The 20,737-nt window shown below is 45.7% G+C and overlaps 1 protein-coding gene across 19 annotated transcripts in view; it reads right to left on the bottom strand.

The window, feature by feature from the left end:
- LOC112246873 (transmembrane protein KIAA1109 homolog) overlaps positions 1-20,737 on the bottom strand; it is an 88,692-nt gene that overhangs the window by 43,486 nt on the left and 24,469 nt on the right. For 15 of the 19 annotated variants that reach the window (XM_024415455.1, XM_024415457.1, XM_024415464.1 and 12 more), the window contains exons 16-34: positions 16,310-16,503; positions 16,063-16,169; positions 15,128-15,339; positions 14,777-14,995; positions 14,489-14,626; positions 13,267-13,443; positions 13,059-13,187; positions 12,782-12,901; positions 7,754-8,073; positions 7,317-7,567; positions 6,878-7,112; positions 6,285-6,767; positions 5,845-6,118; positions 5,522-5,659; positions 1,469-1,539; positions 1,198-1,368; positions 824-965; positions 582-725; positions 277-407 (exon numbers count right to left, since the gene is read on the bottom strand). In XM_024415455.1, coding sequence (XP_024271223.1) covers positions 277-407; positions 582-725; positions 824-965; positions 1,198-1,368; positions 1,469-1,539; positions 5,522-5,659; positions 5,845-6,118; positions 6,285-6,767; positions 6,878-7,112; positions 7,317-7,567; positions 7,754-8,073; positions 12,782-12,901; positions 13,059-13,187; positions 13,267-13,443; positions 14,489-14,626; positions 14,777-14,995; positions 15,128-15,339; positions 16,063-16,169; positions 16,310-16,503 — 3,656 coding nt within the window. The remainder of the gene's footprint in view (positions 1-276; positions 408-581; positions 726-823; positions 966-1,197; positions 1,369-1,468; positions 1,540-5,521; positions 5,660-5,844; positions 6,119-6,284; positions 6,768-6,877; positions 7,113-7,316; positions 7,568-7,753; positions 8,074-12,781; positions 12,902-13,058; positions 13,188-13,266; positions 13,444-14,488; positions 14,627-14,776; positions 14,996-15,127; positions 15,340-16,062; positions 16,170-16,309; positions 16,504-20,737) is intronic. The other 4 variants (XM_024415459.1, XM_024415460.1, XM_042325354.1 and 1 more) reach the window with 1 other exon arrangement.

The following is a 20,737-nucleotide window of genomic DNA, read 5'->3' as shown; positions in this document are numbered from 1 at the left end:
TTGTCAAACCTGTGGTATACGGTCTGATATACCATGGCTGTCAGCCAATCAACATTCAGGGATCAAACCACCCAGTTTATAACTAGGTTCAAGTACCTTGCTTAAAGGCACAGAGATTTTTCAGCTCAGGGATTCGAACTTGCAACCTTTCAGTTACGGACCCAAAACGACTACCTGCCGCCCACAGGTGCGGTGTAACTGTGTGTGTGTGTGTGTGTGTGTTTTTTGTGTGTGTGTCGTAAGGAGACCCGTGCAAGCTGGTGGAAATGAGGTTACCTGTTCATGCGAAACTGTGTGGCGATCCTGTCGAAGCACAGAGCAACCAAGGAGACGTGTGTGATGTGGCTCTTACTGGAGTTGGAGGGAGAACACTCTTCTACCGAGGCCTGGAGCAGGCACAGGTTCACCTGTACAGTCAGAGACAAAGATGTGTTGGACTTTTGAAAATCAACTCAGGAAAGGAGGTCAGCATCGGACTGCTGTCGACTCCTGATAAGTTCACTTCAAATTAGTGCGAACTCTGTTTAAGCCCAATACAATTTTCTTGGCACAATGACACAATTCCATGGCACAATTCCTACCTTGGGAATTGACACGTTAGCTTGCAGGCCCTTAATCTTCACGTTGTCTGGTTTGACCGTCAGGTCCGTTTGGACATGGGGAGTGTTGAGGGAGCCTGTGGTACCCTCCGTCTTTGATAGCTTGTTCTCCTGCTTGGCTGAGCTCTATAGTGGGGGAAAAAATGTCAAAACAAGACAAACTTAGGGTTCATCTAAAAATCGCACTCTATTCTCTTTATAGCGCTACTTCTGGACAGATTTACCGATTGGTGAGGTTCACCTACAGATTCAGTTACTGTGGACTTGCTGATCTGATAGGCTTCATTGAGGACCTTCCCATGCAGGTCATCCAGAATGGCTGCAGGGTGACGGACACTGACGTAGTGGACCATGGACTCAATGTATCTGAAAGAACATACATTGTCACTGTCTTGAGCAATATACTATTCCTGCAATATGCCAAGGAGAGTGGTTGGGCACAGTTGCAGTGGGGAGACACTGATGGCAGATGGAAAGCTAATATGGTCAGTATTTTCTATGAGGAGCTGTTCTATAACATTACCTATAATGGTATTTCCACAAAAGCCTTTGGTGGCTATGACATACTAGAATTTAGTATTAACCCAGTAGCTGTTACCTGTCCAGAGCTTCAGCCACCAGAGGGGTAAGCACCACATTGATGGCCCCCTTCACCTCCACGATGGCAGTGGTTCTGGTCTGGGAGAGGGGCTGCTCCATGGTCCAGTCCTCAGTGGTGGTGTCGTCTGTGTTCTCCATAGCCTTCTTATCCAGAGGTGTGTAGGGTTGGCTAAAGTCACATAGCGAGAGATGCAGTTACAGATGTGAGTGTGAAACACATATCGAGCAGACCATAGAGATCCAAGTTAAGCAAAATAAATTCTAAATACTTGTTTGTGTCTCCCATCAACGAAAGGCCTCTGTCAAGTAGAGAGCTGGCAGAGAGGCCTTGTTTCACCACCTACAAAAATAAGATGAAGGGTTATGAATTTAGGGTACACCATGGATGAACAAACACATACAGTCACACACAAAAACACACACACAGTCTATGAAATCTGCCATACTCAGACAGACCACAGTCCGGATCCGGACACAGAACAGGATCAATACGTACCGCAGGTCGATTTATACAGTACAAGTCAAAAGTTTGGACACACCTACGCATTCAAGGATTTTTATTTGTATTATTTTACTATCTACTACATTGTTGAATAATAGTGAAGACATCAAAACTATGAAATAACACCTACGGAATCATGCAGAAAACAAAAATAAATTGATTAACCAATCAAAATACATTTCATAATTGAGATTGTTCAAAGTAGCCACCCTTTGCCTTGATGACAGCTTTGCATACTCTTGGCATTTTCTCAACCAGCTTCATGAGGTAGTCACCTGGAATACATTTCAATTAACAGGTGTGCCTTGTTAAATGTTAATTTGTGCAATGTCTTTCCTTCTTAATGCGTTTGAGCCAATCAGTTGTGTTGTGACAAGGTAGCCCTATTTGGTAAAAGACCAAGTCCATATTAGGGCAAGAACAACTCAAATAAGCAAAGAGAAACAACAGTCCATCATTACTTTAAGACATGGTCAGTCAATATGGAAAATGTCAAGAACTTTGAAAGTTTCTTCAAATGCAGTCGCAAAAACCATCAAGCGCTACGAAGAAACTGGCTCTCATGAGGACCGCCACAGGAAAGGAAGACCCGGAGTTACCTCTGCTGCAGAGGTTGAGTTTATCAGAGTTACCAGCCTCATAAATTGCAGCCCAAGTAAATACTTCAGTGTTCAACAGACATCAACGGTTCAGAGGAGACTGCGTGAATCAGGCCTTCATGGTCGGATTTCTGCAAAGACACCCCTACTAAAGGACATGAATAAGAAGAGACTTGCTTGGGCCAAGAAACACAAGCAATGGACATTAGACCGGTGGAAATATGTCCTTTGGTCTGATGAGGCCAAATTTTAGATTTTTGGTTCCAACCGCCATGTCTTTGTGAGACGCAGAGTAGGTGAATGGATGATCTCTGCATGTGTGGTTCCCACCGTGAAGGAAAAGCAGTCAACACGTGCTCAGCCTACGTGGGAACTCCTTCAAGACATTTGGAAAAGCATTCCAGGTGAAGCAGGTTGACAGAATGCCAAGTGTGCAGAGCTCTCATCAAGGTAAATGGTGCCTACTTTGAAGAATCTAAAATCCAAAATATATTTTCATTTGTTTAACACTTTTTTGTCTCCATATGGGCTATTTCATTGTTCTGATGTCTTCAACACTATTCTACAATGTAGAAAATATTAAAAATAAAGAAAAATCCCTGAACGAGTAGGTGTCCAAACTTTTGACTGGTACTGTGTGTATACAGTATATACAGTTGAAGTCGGAAGTTTACATACACCGTAGCCAAATACATTTAAACTCAGATTATCACAATTCCTGAAATGTAATCCTAGTAAGGACTCCCTGTTTTCGGTCAGTTAGGATCACCACTTTATTTAAAGAACGTGAAATGTCAGAATAGTAGAGAGAATGATTTATTTGAGATTTTATTTCTTTCATCTCATTCCCAGTGGGTCAGAAGTTTACATACATTCAATTAGTATTTGGTAGCATTGCCTTTAAATTGTTTAACTTGGGTGAAATGTTTCAGGTAGCCTTCCACATGCTTCCCACAATAAGTTGGGTGAATTTTGGTCCATTCCTCCTGACAGAGCTGGTGTAACTGAGTCAGGTTTGTAGGCCTCCTTGCTCATACACGCTTTTTCAGTTCTGCCCACACATTTTCTATAAATTTGAGGTCAGGGCTTTGTGATGGCCACTCCAATACCTTGACTGTGATGTACTTAAGCCATTTTCCCACCACCTTTGAAGTATGCTTGGGGTCATTGTCCATTTGGAAAACCAATTTGCAACCAAGCTTTAACTTCCTGACTGATGTCTTGAGATGCTGCTTCAAATATATCCACATATTTTTCCTCCCTCATGATGCCATCTATTTTGTGAAGTGCACCAGTCCCTCCTGCAGCAAAGCACCCAGACAACATGATGCTGCCACCCCCGTGTTTCACGGTTGGGATGGTGTTCTTCGGCTTGCAAGCCTCCCCCTTTTTCCTCCAACCATAACAATGGTCATTATGGCCAAACAGTTGTATTTTTGTTTCATCGGACCAGAGGACATTTCTCCAAAAAGTACAATCTTTGTCCCCATTTGCAGTTGCAAACCGTAGTCTGGCTTTTTTATGGTGGTTTTGGAGCAGTGGCTTCTTCCTTGCTGAGCGGCCTTTCAGGTTATGTCGATATAGAACTCATTTTACTGTGGCTATAGATACTTTTGTACCTGTTTCTCCAGCATCTTCGCAAGGTCCTTTGCTGTTGTTCTGGGATTGATTTGCACTTTTAGCACCAAAGTATGTTAATCTCTAGGACACAGAACGTGTCTCCTCCCTGAGCAGTATGATAGCTGGTTGGTCCCATGGTGTTTATACTTGCCTACTATTGTTTGTACAGATGAATGTGGTACCTTCAGGCGTATGGAAATTGCTCCCAATGATGAACCAGACTTGTGGAGGTCTACAATTTATTTTCTGAAGTTTTGACTGATTTCTTTTGATTTTCCCATGATGTTAAGCAAAGAGGCACTGAGTTTGAAGGTAGGCCTTGAAATACATCCACAGGTACACCTCCAATTGACTCAAATCATGTCAATTAGCCTCTCAGAAGCTTCTAAAGCCATGACATCATATTCTGGAATTTTCCAAGGCAGTCAACTTAGTGTATGTAAACTTCTGACCCACTGGAATTGTGATACAGTGAATTAAAAGGGAAATAATCTGTCTGTAAACAATTGTTGGAAAAATTAGTTGTCATGCACAAAGTAGATGTCCTAACCGATTTGCTAAAACTATAGTTCGTTAATAAGACATTTGTGGAGTGGTTGAAAAACTAGTTTTAATGACTCCAACCTAAGAACATGAATAGACTTTGTTTCTGGCCATTTTGAGCCTTGCAATCGAACCCACAAATGCTGATGCTCTAGATACACAACTAGTCTAAAGAAGGACAGTTTTATTGCTTCTTTAAGCAGTGCAACAGTCTTCAGCTGTGCTAACATAATTGCAAAGAGTTTTCTAATGATCAATTAGCCTTTTAAAATGATCAACTTGGATTAGCTAACACAACGCGCCATTGGAACACAGGAGTGATGGTCGCTGTTAATGGGCCTCTGTACGCCTATGTAGATATTCCATTAAAAATCAGCCGTTTCCAGCTACGATAGTCATTTACAACATTTACAATGTCTACCTTGTATTTCTGATAAATTTGATGTTATTTTAAATGGACAATTTTTTTGTTACTTCTCTTTCAATAACAAGGACATTTCTAAGTGACCCCAAACTTTTTGAACGGTTGTATGCATGCATGTATTTTTTTATTTTTTTAAGGAAATCAGTCAGGATTTTAACTTACTGCTCTTGATAGCTGTAAAAGTAGAAGGCACAAGGAGGAATTTCTAAATGTGGTAGAGCATGGGCTGTTTTCCTCACGTCATTCACTGATAGACCTTGTCAGAAATGTCCAGTTGAGCAACTAGAGCATGTTAGCTAGGTAGGTAAGATAGCTGGTTAGCCCATCTAAATCTTGTTGTTATCATGGCCAGATTACATGCCCAGGGGCCTCGACCCCAAGGGGGCCCATAATGATTATGTTGAGTCACTGTGTAGGGTTGCAGGAAATGTGCTACAAAACTGTCAAATGTTTTGTCTACCAACAAGACGGGTGTGAACAGTTTGTTGTAAAATGTTTTGGAAGGTGGGGGTTTGTTACTATGCCGAAAAATAACAATATCCATCCGGACCCTTGCAACCTAGGAAATTTGCCTGACCGAACCTTCTCAAATAATAGTTGAATACCGCTGATCTATATAGTGTGTGTTTCTTACCTTAAAGCTGGGAACAGAGAGCTGGTCGAAGGAGGCGGAGCTCTCCTCACTGGTGGGTGTGTCCAGGTCCAGGGGGCGATGCAGTGAGGACTTGGAGGTCCTCTTATTGGTGGGCTGCTTCTGAGACCAGTTGGACACCTGGGGTGTATTCAGAAGGATAAACGGTCAGAAGGTTGAATAGAGCAGACATAATTCCCTATTCTACCTGACAGACAATCATACAGGGGTGTCACATTGCCGTACGATACATGTCTTAATTTTCTGATCAAATCATATAATAATAATTAGTTCAGGGATAATACACTATTGTGTACCAGCCTTACCTGGTAGTGGGCCAGGTAGCTCTGGTAGCAGGCCATGACATGGGGCTGTCGAGTCACCAGGCCTGGCTCGGGAGTCTTCTCCACCTCCACCGAGCACTCCTCCTCCAACCCCATGGCTGATACAAAGGAGGCCTGCGACTGGTGGCCAGGGATGGGGTGGGCTGGCAGCGGGGGCAGCATGGGGGGCATGGGCAGGGGCCTGGGCTCTGTGATGAGATCCCCATTCAACACATAGGTGAGAGGTCCCTCCACACTGTGGTAGATGGAACTTCGGCTGGAATCAGATTCACAACAGATTGGTTTAACTACTGTAATCATGCATCGTTTCCCTTTATTTCACTAAGTAAAATGACAACACATTCTCTAAGAAAGAAAAAGGTTAGGTAAGAGGGGGAAGGGTTGGACTGGAGGGGCAGTCATTTAGCAGGTACAGGTCCAACCTGTAGTGGTCCATGTGGTAGGGCTGCTGCTGGGGCTGATTCTGCATCTGCTGCTGCCTCCTCTTCTTCTTCCTACCAGGGTAGGTGCCTGGACCTTCGTCTGCACTGCTGATGGGCTCAAAGTCCTCGGTTGCTGAAAAGTAAGCCTCGCTGTCCGCCACCGACATGCTGGAGTCTGCTGAGCGATACTGGTGGAAGGTGCTGGAGTCTGCGGACGGCGTGAACGGGAAGGAGCTGTAGCTCCGGCGCTGGCGAGGAGAGTCCAGGACGTTCTCGTCGCTACGGGAGACCTCACTGCTGAACTGGACGCCAGAAAGGGGCGGTGGGGGCTTGTCGGTGAAGACTGCCGCCGACAGGCTCTTAGTGCTGCCCATCCGGCCAGATTGCACGGAGGACTGGCGCTTGAGGGGTGAGCGGAGAGAGGAGTGCTCCTGGGCACTGTTGGGTGACACTGGGGTGCCCTCAGGGAGTTCTGTAAGAGTACTGTGAGGAGAGAAGGAGGGGTTGAGAATACCAAGATAATGCACTTTTGTCAGCTACTTCACTAGTATATGGGCTGTTGGTGAATTGTGCTGCATTCATCTGCTACTCACTCTGCAGTGCTCTTGCCATTCATGGGGAGCATGCGTTCCTCAGTGCTAGGAGACGGGCTGTCCCTCTCCCCGGCCAGTAGGGGCAGTGCTGCGCTGGAGCAACTATTTTCCTCGGAAGAGGAGGCCGAACTGTGGGAGCGCAAAGGCACCTGCAGGCTCAGGTGTTGGCCCCGTATTCCGAGCTCAGGGGCCGGACTGGGGGTACAGGTGTCTCCCTTCACCCCCACACCTTTACCTACAAGAGAGAATACACAGTATGTCACAGTACTGTAGGTTGGGTGTGTTCCAGATACACAGATCAAAGCTAAAGTGGAACAGACCAGCAACCCTATAATTTAACACAACTATCACAGTGAACCCAGATATGACCTCCGTGTCAGTCTCCAATCCCAGTGAAAATGTTTTATTTATTTTGATAAATACATTGAAACACTCGTACCGTTAGACAGCTTGGCCGTCTCCTTGGTGACAATCCACTCTCCAGGCTGCAGCAGTGATTGGCCGTAGCACATGTCTGACTCAACACTGGAGGAGGAGAAGGCCAAGCTGCAGGAGGGGGTCATCTCCTCCAGATGGAAGAAGTCCAGGCCCATGTTGGTACCCCCGTAGAAACAACAGCCCCCCAGGCAACCACACTTGTTCCTGCTGCGCTTGTTGCGACCAGTCTCATCTGGCCACAGGAACCATAGCCTGGGAGGAAAGGAAAGCGAGAGAGAGCACTCATGTCTCTGATCTGATGTATGCATGTGTGTCTGTCTAGTCTATGTCTGTGATTGCTACTGGTGATGGCAAGACCAATTTTCTCTAGGGTCCATTTCTCCCAAATTTCTTTGGGATCAATAAAGTGTATTAATTCCTTCCTTCCTCCATTCCTACCTCTTGGTGTGAGCGTCATGGAGCTCCAGGAACTGCCTCTGCACCTCGTACTTGGCCGGGTGGTCCGCAGCCAGTGCCACGTCAGCCGTGATCAGGGCGAAGTTGACCGAGCCAGCCTCCAACCAGAAGGATCTCCGCAGTACAGCGGGCTGGCCAAGCCCTAAGCCCTGACCTGGAGAGGGTCCTGGCCGGACCCCGTCTGACTGGGGCTGCTGCTGTTCGATGTACTGGTGGATATGGACATCCTGCACCACAGCACTGATCCCTTCTCCCACCGCCTGGTTGTGCAGGTTGCAGTTGGCCAGTCGGATGGCACCCGTCTAGGTAAAGGCAAAATTGGAGCAGTATTTCTCAACTCCTGTCCTCAAGCCTGAGAACGTGTGCCCTCAGGCATGGAGGGAAGCTAAAGTCATTCCGCTACAAAAAAAAAAAAAAAAAAAAAAAGCCCCCTTACTGGCTCAAATAGGCAAAATAATTGTGTTTGACCAGATACAATGCTATTTTACAGTAAACAAATTGACAACAGAATTTCAGCATGCTTATAGGGATGGACACTCAACAAGCACAGCACTTACACAAATGACTGATGATCGGCTGAGAGAAATTGATGATAAAATGATTGTGGGTGTTGCCTTGTTAGACTTCAGTGCAGCATTTTACATTATTGATCATAGTCTGCTGCTGTTAAAATGTACGTGTTATGGCTTTACACCCCCTGTTATAATGTGGATAAAGAGTTACTTGTCTAATAGAACACAGAGGGTGTTATTTAATGGAACCCTATCAATTATAATCCAGTTAGAATCAAGAATTTCCCAGGGTAGCTGTTTTGGCCCCTTGCTTTTTTCAATTTCTATTAACGACATGCCACTGACTTTCAGTAAAGCCAGAGTTTCTATGTATGCGGTTGACTCAACACTATACATGTCAGCTACTACAGCGACTGAAATGACTGTAACACTCAAAAAAATCTAAGTTTATTGGTCACGTGCGCTGAATACAACAGGTGTAGACCTTACAGTGAAATACTTACTTACAGGCTCTAACCAATAGAGCAAAAAAGGTAGTAGATGAACAATAGGTAATTAAAGAAATAAAACAGTAAAAAGGCAAGCTATATACAGTAGCGAGGCTACATACAGACACCGGTTAGTCAGGCTGATTGAGGTAGTATGTACATGTAGATATGGTTAAAGTGACTATGCATACATGATGAACAGAGAGTAGCAGTAGCGTAAAAGAGGGGTTGGCGGGTGGTGGGTGGCGGGACACAATGCAGATAGCCCGTTTAGCTAATGTGCACTGGTTGGTCAGCCCAATTGAGGTAGTATGCACATGAATGTATAGTTAAAGTGACGATGCATATATGATAAACAGAGAGTAGCAGCAGTGTAAAAAGAGGGGTTGGGGACACACACACACACACACACAATGCTAATACTCTGGGTAGCCATTTCAGGAGTCTTATGGCTTGGGGGTAAAAACTGTTGAGAAGCCTTTTTGTCCTAGACTTGGCACTCCAGTACCGCTTGCCATGCGGTAGTAGAGAGAACAGTCTATGACTGGGGTGGCTGGGGTCTTTGACAATTGTTAGGGCCTTCCTCTGACACCGCCTGTTGTAGAGGTCCTGGGTGGCAGGCAGCTTAACCCCAGTGATGTACTGGGCCGTACGCACTACCCTCTGTAGTGCCTTGCGGTCAGAGGCCGAGCAATTGCCGTACCAGGCAGTGACGCAACCATGCTCTCGATGTTGCAGCTGAAGAACCTTTTGAGGATCTCAGGACCCATGCCAAATCTTTTTAGTTTCCTGAGGGGGAATAGGCTTTGTCGTGCCCTCTTCACGACTGTCTTGGTGTGTTTGGACCATTCTAGTTTGTTGCTGATGTGGACACCAAGGGACTTGAAGCTCTCAACCTGCTCCACTACAGCCAATGTCAATGAGAATGGGGGCGTGCTCGGTCCTCCTTTTCCTGTAGTCCACAATCATCTCCTTAGTCTTGGTTACGTTGAGGAATAGGTTGTTATTCTGGCACCACCCGGTCAGGTCTCTGACCTCCGCCCTATAGGCTGTCTCGTCGTTGATCAGGCCTACCACTGTTATGTCGTCTGCAAACTTCATGATGGTGTTGGGGTCATGCCTGGCCATGCAGTAGTGGGTGAACAGGGACTACAGAAGGGAACTGAGCATGCACCCCTGAGGAGCTCCAGTGTTGAGGATCAGCGTGGCAGATGTGTTGCTGCCTACTCTCACCACCTGGGGGCGGCCCGTCAGGAAGTCCAGGATTCAGTTGCAGAGGGAGGTGTTTAGTAACAGGATCCTTAGCTTAGTGATGGGCTTTGAGGGTACTATGTTGTTGAACGCTGAGCTGTAGTCACTGAAGAGCATTCTCACATAGGTATTCCTTTTGTCCAGGTGGAAAAGGGCACAGTGGAGTGCAATAGAGGTTGCATCAGCTGTGGATCTGTTTGGGCGGTATGCAAATTGGAGTGAGTCTAGGATTTCTGGGATAATGGTGTTGATGTGAGCCATTACCAGCCTTTCAAAGCACTTCATGGCTATGGACGTGACTGCTACGGGTAGGTAGTCATTTAGGCAGGTTGCCTTTGGGTTCTTGGGCACAGGGACCATGGTGGTCTGCTTGAAACATGTTGGTATTATAGACTCAATCAGGGACATGTTAAAAATGTCAGTGAAGACACCTGCCAGTTGGTCAGCACATGCCCAGAGCACACGTCCTGGTAATCCGTCTGGCCCCGCAGCCTTGTGTATGTTGACCGGTTTAAAGGTCTTACTCACGTCAGCTATGGAGTGTGTGATCACACAGTCATCCGGAACAGCTGATGCTCTCATACATGCCTCAGTGTTGCTGGTCTCGAAGCGAGCATAGAAGTGATTTAGCTCGTCTGATAGGCTCATATCACTGGGCAGCTTGCGGCTGTGCTTCCCTTTGTAGTCTGTAATAGTTTGCAAGTCCTGCCAAATAAGACGAGCGTCGGAGCCGGTGTAGTATGATTCAATCTTAGTCCTGTATTGATGCTTTGCCTGTTTGATGGTTCGTCACTGGCGCTTCCTGTTTTCATTTTTGCTTGTAAGCAGGAATCAGGAGGATAGAGTATGGGTCGGATTTACCAAATGGATGGCGAGGGAGAGCTTTGTAAGCGTCTCTGTGTGTGGACTACAGGTGATCTAGAATTTTCTTCCCTCTTGTTGCACATTTAACATGTTGATAGAAATTTGGTAGAACCGATTTAAGTTTCCCTCCACTAGGAGCTTCGCCTCTGGGTGAGTGGTTTACTGTTTGCTTATTTCCTTATACAGCTGACTCAGTGCGGTCTTAGTGCCAGCATCTGTCTGTGGTGGTAAATAAACAGCCACAAAAATTATAGCTGAAAACTCTCTAGGCAAGTAGTGTGGTCTGCAATTTATCACAATATACTCTACTTCAGGTGAGCAAAATCTAGAGACTTCCTTAGATTTCGTGCACCAGCTGTTGTTTACAAATATACACAGACCGCCCCCTCTCGTCTTACCGGAGTGTGCTATTCTATCTTGCCGGTGTAGCGTATATCCCGCTAGCTGAATATCCATGTTGTCATTCAGCCACGATTCCGTGAAACATAGAATATTACAGTTTTTGATGTTCCTTTGGTAGGATATTCGTGATCTTACCTCGTCTAATTTATTGTCCAATGATTGCACGTTGGCGAGTAGTATTGACGGTAATGGCAGCTTTCCCACTCGCCTTCTCCGGGTCCTGACCAGGCAATTCGGCTCTTCGTCCTCTGTACCTGTGTCGCTTCCTCTTGCAAATAACGGGGATGTTGGCCCTGTGGGGCGTTTGGAGAATATAATGTGCTTCCTGCTTGTTGTAGAAAAAATCTCAGTCTAATCCGAGGTGAGTGATCGCTCTCCTGATATCCAGAAGATATTTTGTTGCAGTTGCAGAAACATTATGTACAAAATAAGTTACAAATAATGCAAAACCCCCCACATAATAGCACAATTGGCTGGGAGCCTGTAAAACTGCTGCCATTTCATCCAAATTTTATCCAAACACTCAACAAAGGGCTGCAGTTAGTCTCAGAGTGGGTGGCAAGGAATAAGTTAGCCCTAAATATTTATAAAACTGAAAGCATTGTATTTGGAACAAAACACTCACTAAACCCTAAACCTGAACTAAATATTGTAATAAATAAAAGTGGAAATTAAACAAGCTGAGATGACTAAACTGCTCTTGGAGTAACACTAGGTTGTAAACTGTCATGGTCAAAACATAATGATGCAGTAGTAGCTAAGATGGGGAGAAGTCTGTCTATAATAAAGCGATGCTCTGCCTTCTTAACAACACTATCAACAAGGCAGGTCCGACAGGCCCTAGTTTTGTCTCACCTAGACTACTGTTAAGTCGTGTGGTCAGGTGCACGGCTGGCCCTTGGATGTACACAGAGAGCTAATATTAATAATATGCATGTCAATCTCTCCTGGCTGAAAGTGGAGGAGAGATTGACTTCATCACTACTTTTATTTATGAGAGGTATTGACATGATGAATGCACCGAGCTGTCCGTCTCAACTACTGGCACACAGCTCGGACACCCCACAAAAGGTCTCTTCACAGTCCCCAAGTCCAGAACAGACTATGGGAGGCACACAGTACTACATAGAGCCATGACTACATGGAACTCTATTCCACATCAAGTAACTGATGCAAGCAGTAAAAAAAAAAAAAAAAAAAAAGATTAAAAAACACCTTATGGGACAGCAGGGACCGTGAAGCAACACACACACAGTACTGTATATATGTGGTAGTGGTGGAGTAAGGGCCTGAGGGCACACAGTGTGTTGTGAAATCTGTGAATGTATTGTGAATGTATGTATCTGTGAATGTATTGTTTTAAAATGGTATAAACTGCCTTAATTTTGCTGGACCCCAGGAAGAGTAGCTGCTGCTTTGGCAGCAGCTAATGGGGATCCATAATAAATACAAACATTACACACTTTTGTTCTAGTGTGGAAGACTTGTGTTACCTTGATGTTGGCTGCACAGCTGTGCTCCACTATGAAGAGGTCAGCCCCATCCACAGCCAGACGGGTCATGGTGTACTTGAGCTCCTCAGACGTCCGACAGTGTCCAGGCAGGCAGGACATCTACGAAAGTAGAGAACAGAATAGTTACAATGGTTAATTATTGCCTTCGGAGGTCAGACTCACATTGTTACACAAATATACAAAACCAGTAGATTTGACAAACTACAGATTTTCAAGTGTGTGATTTCCATGCGCAGAAAAAGTGGGAGCGTATTACCTTGGAGTCACACACACGGCGGTCCACCCCGTGCTGGCAGATGACAGAGGGCTTGGGCTGCTCCAGCTGGAACTCCCGGGAGAAGACATGGAACATGTACGTCTCACCCCACTCCATCACACTGGCCAGCTGAGGAACAACACATTCATTAGATATACACAAAATAGAAAATGCGTACACACACACACACACACACACACACACAAACCTGTGGCACGGTGACTCTCCCCGTGAGGGCACCAGCCTGCATGTCTATGAGCCAGGCGTACTCCAGGGTGTCTGTGCCTAGAGGCAGCCCCTGGGCTGAGAACATGGCGTGGGCACGCATCTGCAGGCCAGACAGACTCAGGTGGCCATCCCTCAGAACACCATCAGACGTGGGCCGCTGTGTGGACACAGGAAATAATATTAATAACTTTTTGCAGTGTAAAGACAGATGGAATTAGCTTCAAATATGCATATATACGCATCACAGAAACTAACATTTTGTGGTTCTACATTAAGCATGCACATGTACAGGTAACAAAATAAAGGAAACACTTGAGTAAATGAGGGATACAAAGTATATTGAAAGCAGGTGCTTTCACACTGTGGTTCCTAAGTTAATAAAGCAATTAACATCCCTTCATGCTCAGTTGCCAATTATTTTGCTTACCATGGCTAGAAGAGATCTAGGGGGTTTAAATGGGGTGTGTATGTGTGAGTGTATGTGTGTGTGTCTCAGTCACCAGATCTCAACCCAATTGAACACTTATGGGAGATTCTGGAGTGGCTCCTGAGACAGCGTTTTCCACCACCATCAACAAAACAACGATGGCATTTCTCATGGAAGAATGGTGACACATCCCTCCAATAGAGTTCCAGACACCTGTAGAATCTATGCCAAGGTGCATTGAAGCTGTTCTGGTGCCCAACGCCCTATTAAGACACTATGTTGGGGTTTCCTTTATTTTGGCAGTTACGTGTACATCTATCATACACCCATCACATGCACACATCACAAAAATACCTCTTAGAATGGCTATTTTCTGCAGTTTGACTGTCAAATGGTAGTATTGTGCTTCTGTGCCATTCAAATTTTTAGCCAGTTGATCGACATTCACTGTACTCTCAAAAAACTGAGCAACAACAAAACTCAGCTGTCTATTATCCTCAGCAGAAGTCAGTTCTGAAGGTCATTGCATGAGGGAAGAGATTACCAGGGCATTTCAGGTAAAGCTCTAAGCTCTTAGCTCTGAGGCTCCTGTAATAACAAACCCAGGGCTACTGCTTAAGCATACAATCATAAACCATGATTGCGTCATAGCTACACCAATCCAATGCTTTTACATCCTTGTGAACATGAACAAGTGCACCCTTTGGAGAGAAGGTGGAGGGTTACTGTATGAATCTATCCCTAAAGATGGTCCCATCAATTGTGGTCGACTCACCTGGTAGTTGTCACTGATGAAGATATGAGCTGGGGAGAGCACAAGCTGGAGCATGGTCTCCTTATAGCCCTTCTTCATCTCAAAACAGAGCCTCTCTAAGAACCCAGAGGGGCCCTCAGGACTGTCGCTGCCACAGTGCTGTCCAGACAAGTGGAAAGAGTTAGAAGAATGGGTGTGTTTAGGGGCATCTCCAGTCCTAGAACTGGTGCAAAGTGGTGCTAATAGACCCATAATGTGTTATTTGTTGATAAAAATGGGTGGTTGTTGGATGGGTGGGGGAGGATTTACCATGGGCAGGCGTCCGTGCACCTTGTAGAGATTGATGAGGACGGTGATGTCCCAGGGACGCAGGGCCAGGGGGTGAAGGGTGGCAGCAACCCTCCCGTCATCGCCCAGGCCCAGTGGAGACCAGCCCAGGATGGAGGAGGTGGACAGGTAGGACAGCACAGGGCTGGACACCGCCTCCTCAAAGTCTGTGTACATGTCGTCCTCACCAAAGTAGTTCTCCTGCAGAAAGGAGGAGGGAAGGGTGGATAGATCAATCTTATGACTCATCCCTCAGATTTACTCAAATTTCCCATTCCTGGGAAAGTATTAGGATGAGTCACTGGAGTCTGTGTGTTGTGTCCCTGACTGTACCTTGATGGAGACAAGGGCCTTGAGCAGGGGCCCGTAGAGGATGATCTGGGAGTCGGGGGACATCTCCATCTCCACGTGGAGCCTGTCAGGGGTCAGCTCCGAGGGGTCTGTCATCACTCTACTGTTAGGGGCAGAGCGGCGAGGCGGTTGGGGTACAGACGAGTGCTCAGGGGGGCGCAAGGACGACAGCATGGCATCCTCCATCTCCGACACTGCAGGGAAGGAGAAACACTTGCATACATAAGCACAGAGTAAGACCATATAAAATAGCAGTCACCAAACAGTGGATCGCGATTGACTGGTCTATCTCCAAGGCATTCCTAGTCGATCACAAAACATTTATTGAAAAAAACTGACGATAAAGCCTTGCCATCAGCTGGACGACGGTGTCCCCTTTTGGTCAGTCTTAGCGAAGGGGGAGAGCTGAGGGACGATAAGACCGTGAGAGGCAGACCCTCTGATGCTCTCCCTCCACTGAGACTGATCAGATGCAGGCACCATCAGTCCAGTAAAATAAAGCAAATTGTTTAAATTCATGCTCACTCAGCTGTGCCTCACAAGTCATACAACAAATGATGCTATATTACCAGTGTGATCATATACTTCAAATTTTGAAATATTATTTTAAAATGGCCTAACAATATTAACATTGGCAGGGTAATTCAAGCATAGCCAATATGCAGTGATAATGAACTGGGCCTATAGCCTACAAACCTCATTGCTACAGAACTTTTAATAGGTTCATGTTGCAAAGGCATACGTGTTTTAAGTGATGTTTTTAAAACATTCTGAGCAGTAGATCTCGGCTCAGCGGTAGACTCAGAAAATGATCTTGGTTCAGAAAAGTTTGGTGACCACAGATCTAAACAGACATATGAACAGTATACACGTATTAACACAGACATGAACTTAAAACAAAGGAGGCATCTGTTTACAGGACTGCTTGAGCTGTTCGTCTGATTTCTGAGGATAGATAGGGTGCCAGGTGTAATCAATGATGAGCAGGAAGTTTGGGACAGTCCAACAGTCCACCCAGCCAGCCCTGGAGAACAAGAAACAAATTATTTACTTATTTCTCAATTAAACAAGCATCACAAGGCACAACCACACAATTTGTTAGTAAATGATGGGTAAATACTGGTGGAATACTGTAAAATAAAAGAGCTAGTGGGTCTAACTCACTCTGCATGGGTGATGTTCCTCCAGCGAGACTTGTTGAGTTTGGGTGGGCCGCTATGGCTCTGACTCTGGCTCTCCACAGGCATGCACATGTCAGGGGACAACTTGCTGTTCTGGTAGTCCTTGGCCAGGGTGAGCAGCGGGTACCTGCTGGGGTGGCAGTCTGGCAGGGACAGCCGCAGGTCTGTGTCTTCAGCCTGGGGTTTACACAGAGACGCAGACTTATGAGTGCCCACATGGGTTAAGTACAGTAAATGCGTCAGCAAGCTTCAGTTAGGCTGGTGGCTAGGCAAACCGAATGAGTGTGCTCACGGACTCCCTTAACGTGAAAAAGCGGCAATAGTACTGTTTGCCCATTTTGAGATTTTATTTTTAAAATTATTTTTAAATCACCTTTATTTAACCAGGTAGGCCAGTTGAGAACAAGTTCTCATTTACAACTGCGACCTGGCCAAGATAAAGCAAAGCAGTGCGACAAAAAAAACACAGAGTTACACATGGAATAAACAAAAGGACAGTCAATAACAAAATAGAAAAATCTATATACAGTGTGTGCAAATGGAGTAAGGAGGTATGGCAATAAATAGGCCATAGTAGCGAAGTAATTACAATTTATCAAATTAACACGAGTGATATATGTGCAGATGATGATGTGCAAGTAGATTTACTAGTGCGCAAAAGAGCAGAAAAAGTAAATAAAAATTATATGGGGATGAGGTAGATAGTTGGATGGGCTATTTACAGATGGACTCTGTACAGCTGCAGCGATCGGTAAGCTGCTCAGATTGCCGAAGCTTAAAAGTTAGCGAGGGAGATAAGTCTCCCAACTTCAGTGATTTTTTAAATTCGTTCCAGTCATTGGCAGCAGAGAACTGGAAGGAAAGGCAGCCAAAGGAGGAGTTGGCTTTGGGGATGACCAGTGAGATATACCTGCTGGAGCACGTGTTACGGGTGGGTGTTATGGTGACCAGTGAGCTGAGATAAGGCGGAGCTTCATCTAGAAAAGACTTATAGATGACCTGGAACCAGTGGGTCTGGCAACGAATATGTACCGAGGGCCAGCCAACGAGAGCATACAGGTCACAGTGGTGGGTGGTATATATGGGGCTTTGGTGACAAAACGGATGCCACTGTGATAGACTGTATCCAATTTGTTGAGTAGAGTGTTGGAGGCTATTTTGTAAATGACGTCGCCGAAGTCGAGGATGGTCAGTTTTACGAGGGTATGTTTGGCAGCATGAGAATAGGAGGCTTTGTTGCGAAATAGGAAGCCGATTCTAGATTTAATTTTGGATTGGAGATGCTTAATAGGAGTCTGGAAGGAGAGTTTACAGTCTAGCCAGACACCTAGGTATTTGTAGTTGTCCAGAACCGTCCAGAGTAGTGATGCTAGTCGGGCGGGTGCGGGCAGCGATCGGTTGAAGAGCATGCATTTAGTTTTACTAGCGTTTAAGAGCAGTTGGAGGCCACGGAAGGAGTGTTGTATGGCGTTGAAGCTCATTTGGAGTTTTGTTAACACAGTGTCCAAAGAAGGGCCAGAGGTATACAGAATGCTGTCGTCTACGTAGAGGTGGATCAGAGAATCACCAGCCGCAAGAGTGACATCATTGATGTATAGAGAGAAAAGAGTCGGCCCGAGAATTGAACCCTGTGGCACCACCATAGAGACTGCCAGAGGTCCGCACAACAGGCCCTCCGATTTGACACACTGAACTCTGTCTGAGAAATAGTTGGTGAACCAGGCGAGGCAGTCATTAGAGAAACCAAGGCTGTTGAGTCTGCCGATAAGAATACGGTGATTGACAGAGTCGAAAGCCTTGGCCAGGTCGATGAAGAAGGCTGCACAGTAATGTTTTTTATCAATGGCGGTTATGATATCCTTTAGGACCTTGAGAGTGGCTGAGGTGCACCCATGACCAGCTCTGAAATCAGATTGCATAGCGGAGAAGGTACGGTGGGATTCGAAATGGTCATTTATCGGTTTGTTAACTTGGCTTTTGAAGACTTTAGAAAGGCGGGGCAGGATGGATATAGGTCTGTAACAGTTTGGGTCTAGAGTGTCTCCCCTTTGAAAAGGGGGATGACCGCGGCAGCTTTCCAAGCTTTAGGAACGTTGGACGATACGAAAGAGGTTGAACAGAATAGTAATAGGGGTTGCAACAATGGTGGGGGATAATTTTAGAAAGAGGGTCCAGATTGTCTAGCCCAGCTGATTTGTACAGGTCCAGGTTTTGCAGCTATTTCAGAACATCTGCTATCTGGATTTGGGTGAAGGAGAAGCTGGGGAGCCTTGGACAAGTAGTTGCAGGGGGTGCGGAGCTGTTGGCCAGGGTTGGGGTAGCCAGGAGGAAAGCATGACCAGCCGAGATGAAATGCTTATTGAAATTCTCAATTATTGTGGATTTATCGGTAGTGACAGTGTTTCCTAGCCCCAGTGCAGTAGGCTGCTGCGAGGAGGTGCTCTTATTCTCCATGGACTTTACAGTGTCCCAGAACTTTATGGAGTTAAAGCTACAGGATGCAAATTTCTGTTTGAAAAGCCAGCCTTTGCTTTCCTAACTGACTGTGTATTCGTTCCGGACTTCCCTGAAAAGTTGCATATCTTGGGGACTATTTGATGCTAGTGCAGTACGCCACAGGATGTTTTTGTGCTGGTCGAGGGCAGTCAGGTCTGGAGTGAACCAAGGGCTATATCTGTTCTTAGTTCTACATTTTATGAAAGGTGGCATGCTTATTCAAGATGGTGAGGAAATTACTTTTAAAAAGAACAACCAGGCATCCTCTACTGACGGGATGAGGTCAATATCCTTCCAGGATATCCGGGCCAGGTCGATTGGAAAGGCCTGCTCGCAGAAGTGTTTTAGGGAGCGTTTGACAGTGATGAGGGGTGGTCTTTTGACCACGGACACTTAACGGATGCAGGCAATGATCACTGAGATCCTGATTGAAAACAGCAGAGGTGTATTTGGAGGGCAAGTTAGTCAGGAGATGCTGTAGCCATTATAGACTTACTCACAATAGTCCGAATTAATCAAAGATAACTCAAGAAATCGGTCATTTGGCCTCCCGAGTGGTGCAGTGGTCTAAGGCACTGGGTTCGAGTCCAGGCTCTGTCGCAGTCGACCGGGAGGCCCATGTGGCGGCGCACAATTTGCCCAGCGCCGTCCGGATTAGGGAAGGGTTTGGCCGGCAGGGATGTCCTTGTCCCATCGCACACTAGCGCCTCCTGTGGCAGGCCGGGCGCAGTGCATGTTGACACAGTCGCCAGGTGTACGGGGTTTCCTCCGACACATTGGTGCAGCTGGCTTCCGGGTTAAGTAGGCATTGTGTCAAGAAGCAGTGCGGCTTGGTTGGGTTGTGTTTCGGTGGACGCATATCTCTCGACCGTCCCCTCTCCCGAACCCGTACGTTTTTTAAAATACAAATTGTACGTCTAAGAAGTTTGTTGCAGTATTTCAGTATTTCAGGAAAACGAGTTGTCTTTCATTGAATGACAAAATACTTTATTGAAGAATCCCTACAGTACACCAATCACAGACGAATGGGCGTAGACTTCAGCTCCCGCACTTTGGCTGAAAAAAATAATAAACTTATCGAAATCCAAAACAAACTAAAACATTACAAAGAGTTGTCATAATATATGCACAAACTCTTCCGAACGGTTTCGGCTGGGAGCATGCGGAAGCCTTAAGGCAGGGGTTCTCAAAGTGGGGTCCGCAGAGGTACTGCAGGGGGTCCGCAATCTCTGTTCTTAACCCTGTTCAACACGAGTCTGGGAGGCTCACAGGGACATTGGTATCCACAGTAGTCCTATACTCCATCAATTACACATTTTTCAACTCAATACTTCTTGTATACTGATGTAATTTAAGCTTTAAAATGCACTATAATTTAAGCTTTAAAACCGCTAAGTTCTTTGCCGTATGGACAAATGTGTAGAATTGCAGAATATTGGCTTTAAAGCTGCAACAAACATCGCGCTGCCACATAAATCTGTAGATTGCAGGACATTTGATTGAAAACTGAAAAATTGCCTGTCCAATGCTAAGAGACAGGCCTTTAAAATAATTCCCAGGGCCCCAAGACTTGGTTTGTCCGGACATGCACCGCCGAAGTCATAGCCAAACTCCTTGTATGCTATTTTTATCTCACTCGATTTGTTTTCTGATTATGAGGGGGTCCATGATACATTTGCTATCACAAAAGGGGTCCCAGGAGTGACTGATATGGCGCCAACAGAGATGGTTGCCTCGCTTCGCGTTATTAGGGAACTGTGCAGTATTTTGTTTTTTTATGTATTATAAGCATTTCGCTACACTCGCATTAACATCAGCTAACCATGTGACCAATAAAATTTGATGAGCCAAAAAGTTTGAGAACCCCTGCTGTAAGGGTATTCCATACTTCACATGATCAGGAAATCAGGAAAAA

This window comes from Oncorhynchus tshawytscha, linkage group LG08, assembly GCF_018296145.1.
Source record: "Oncorhynchus tshawytscha isolate Ot180627B linkage group LG08, Otsh_v2.0, whole genome shotgun sequence".
In the NCBI taxonomy this organism is placed as follows: Eukaryota; Metazoa; Chordata; class Actinopteri; order Salmoniformes; family Salmonidae; genus Oncorhynchus; species Oncorhynchus tshawytscha.
Note: the sequence above shows the minus strand (reverse complement) of the source record. Positions and strands in the feature narration are given on the sequence as shown.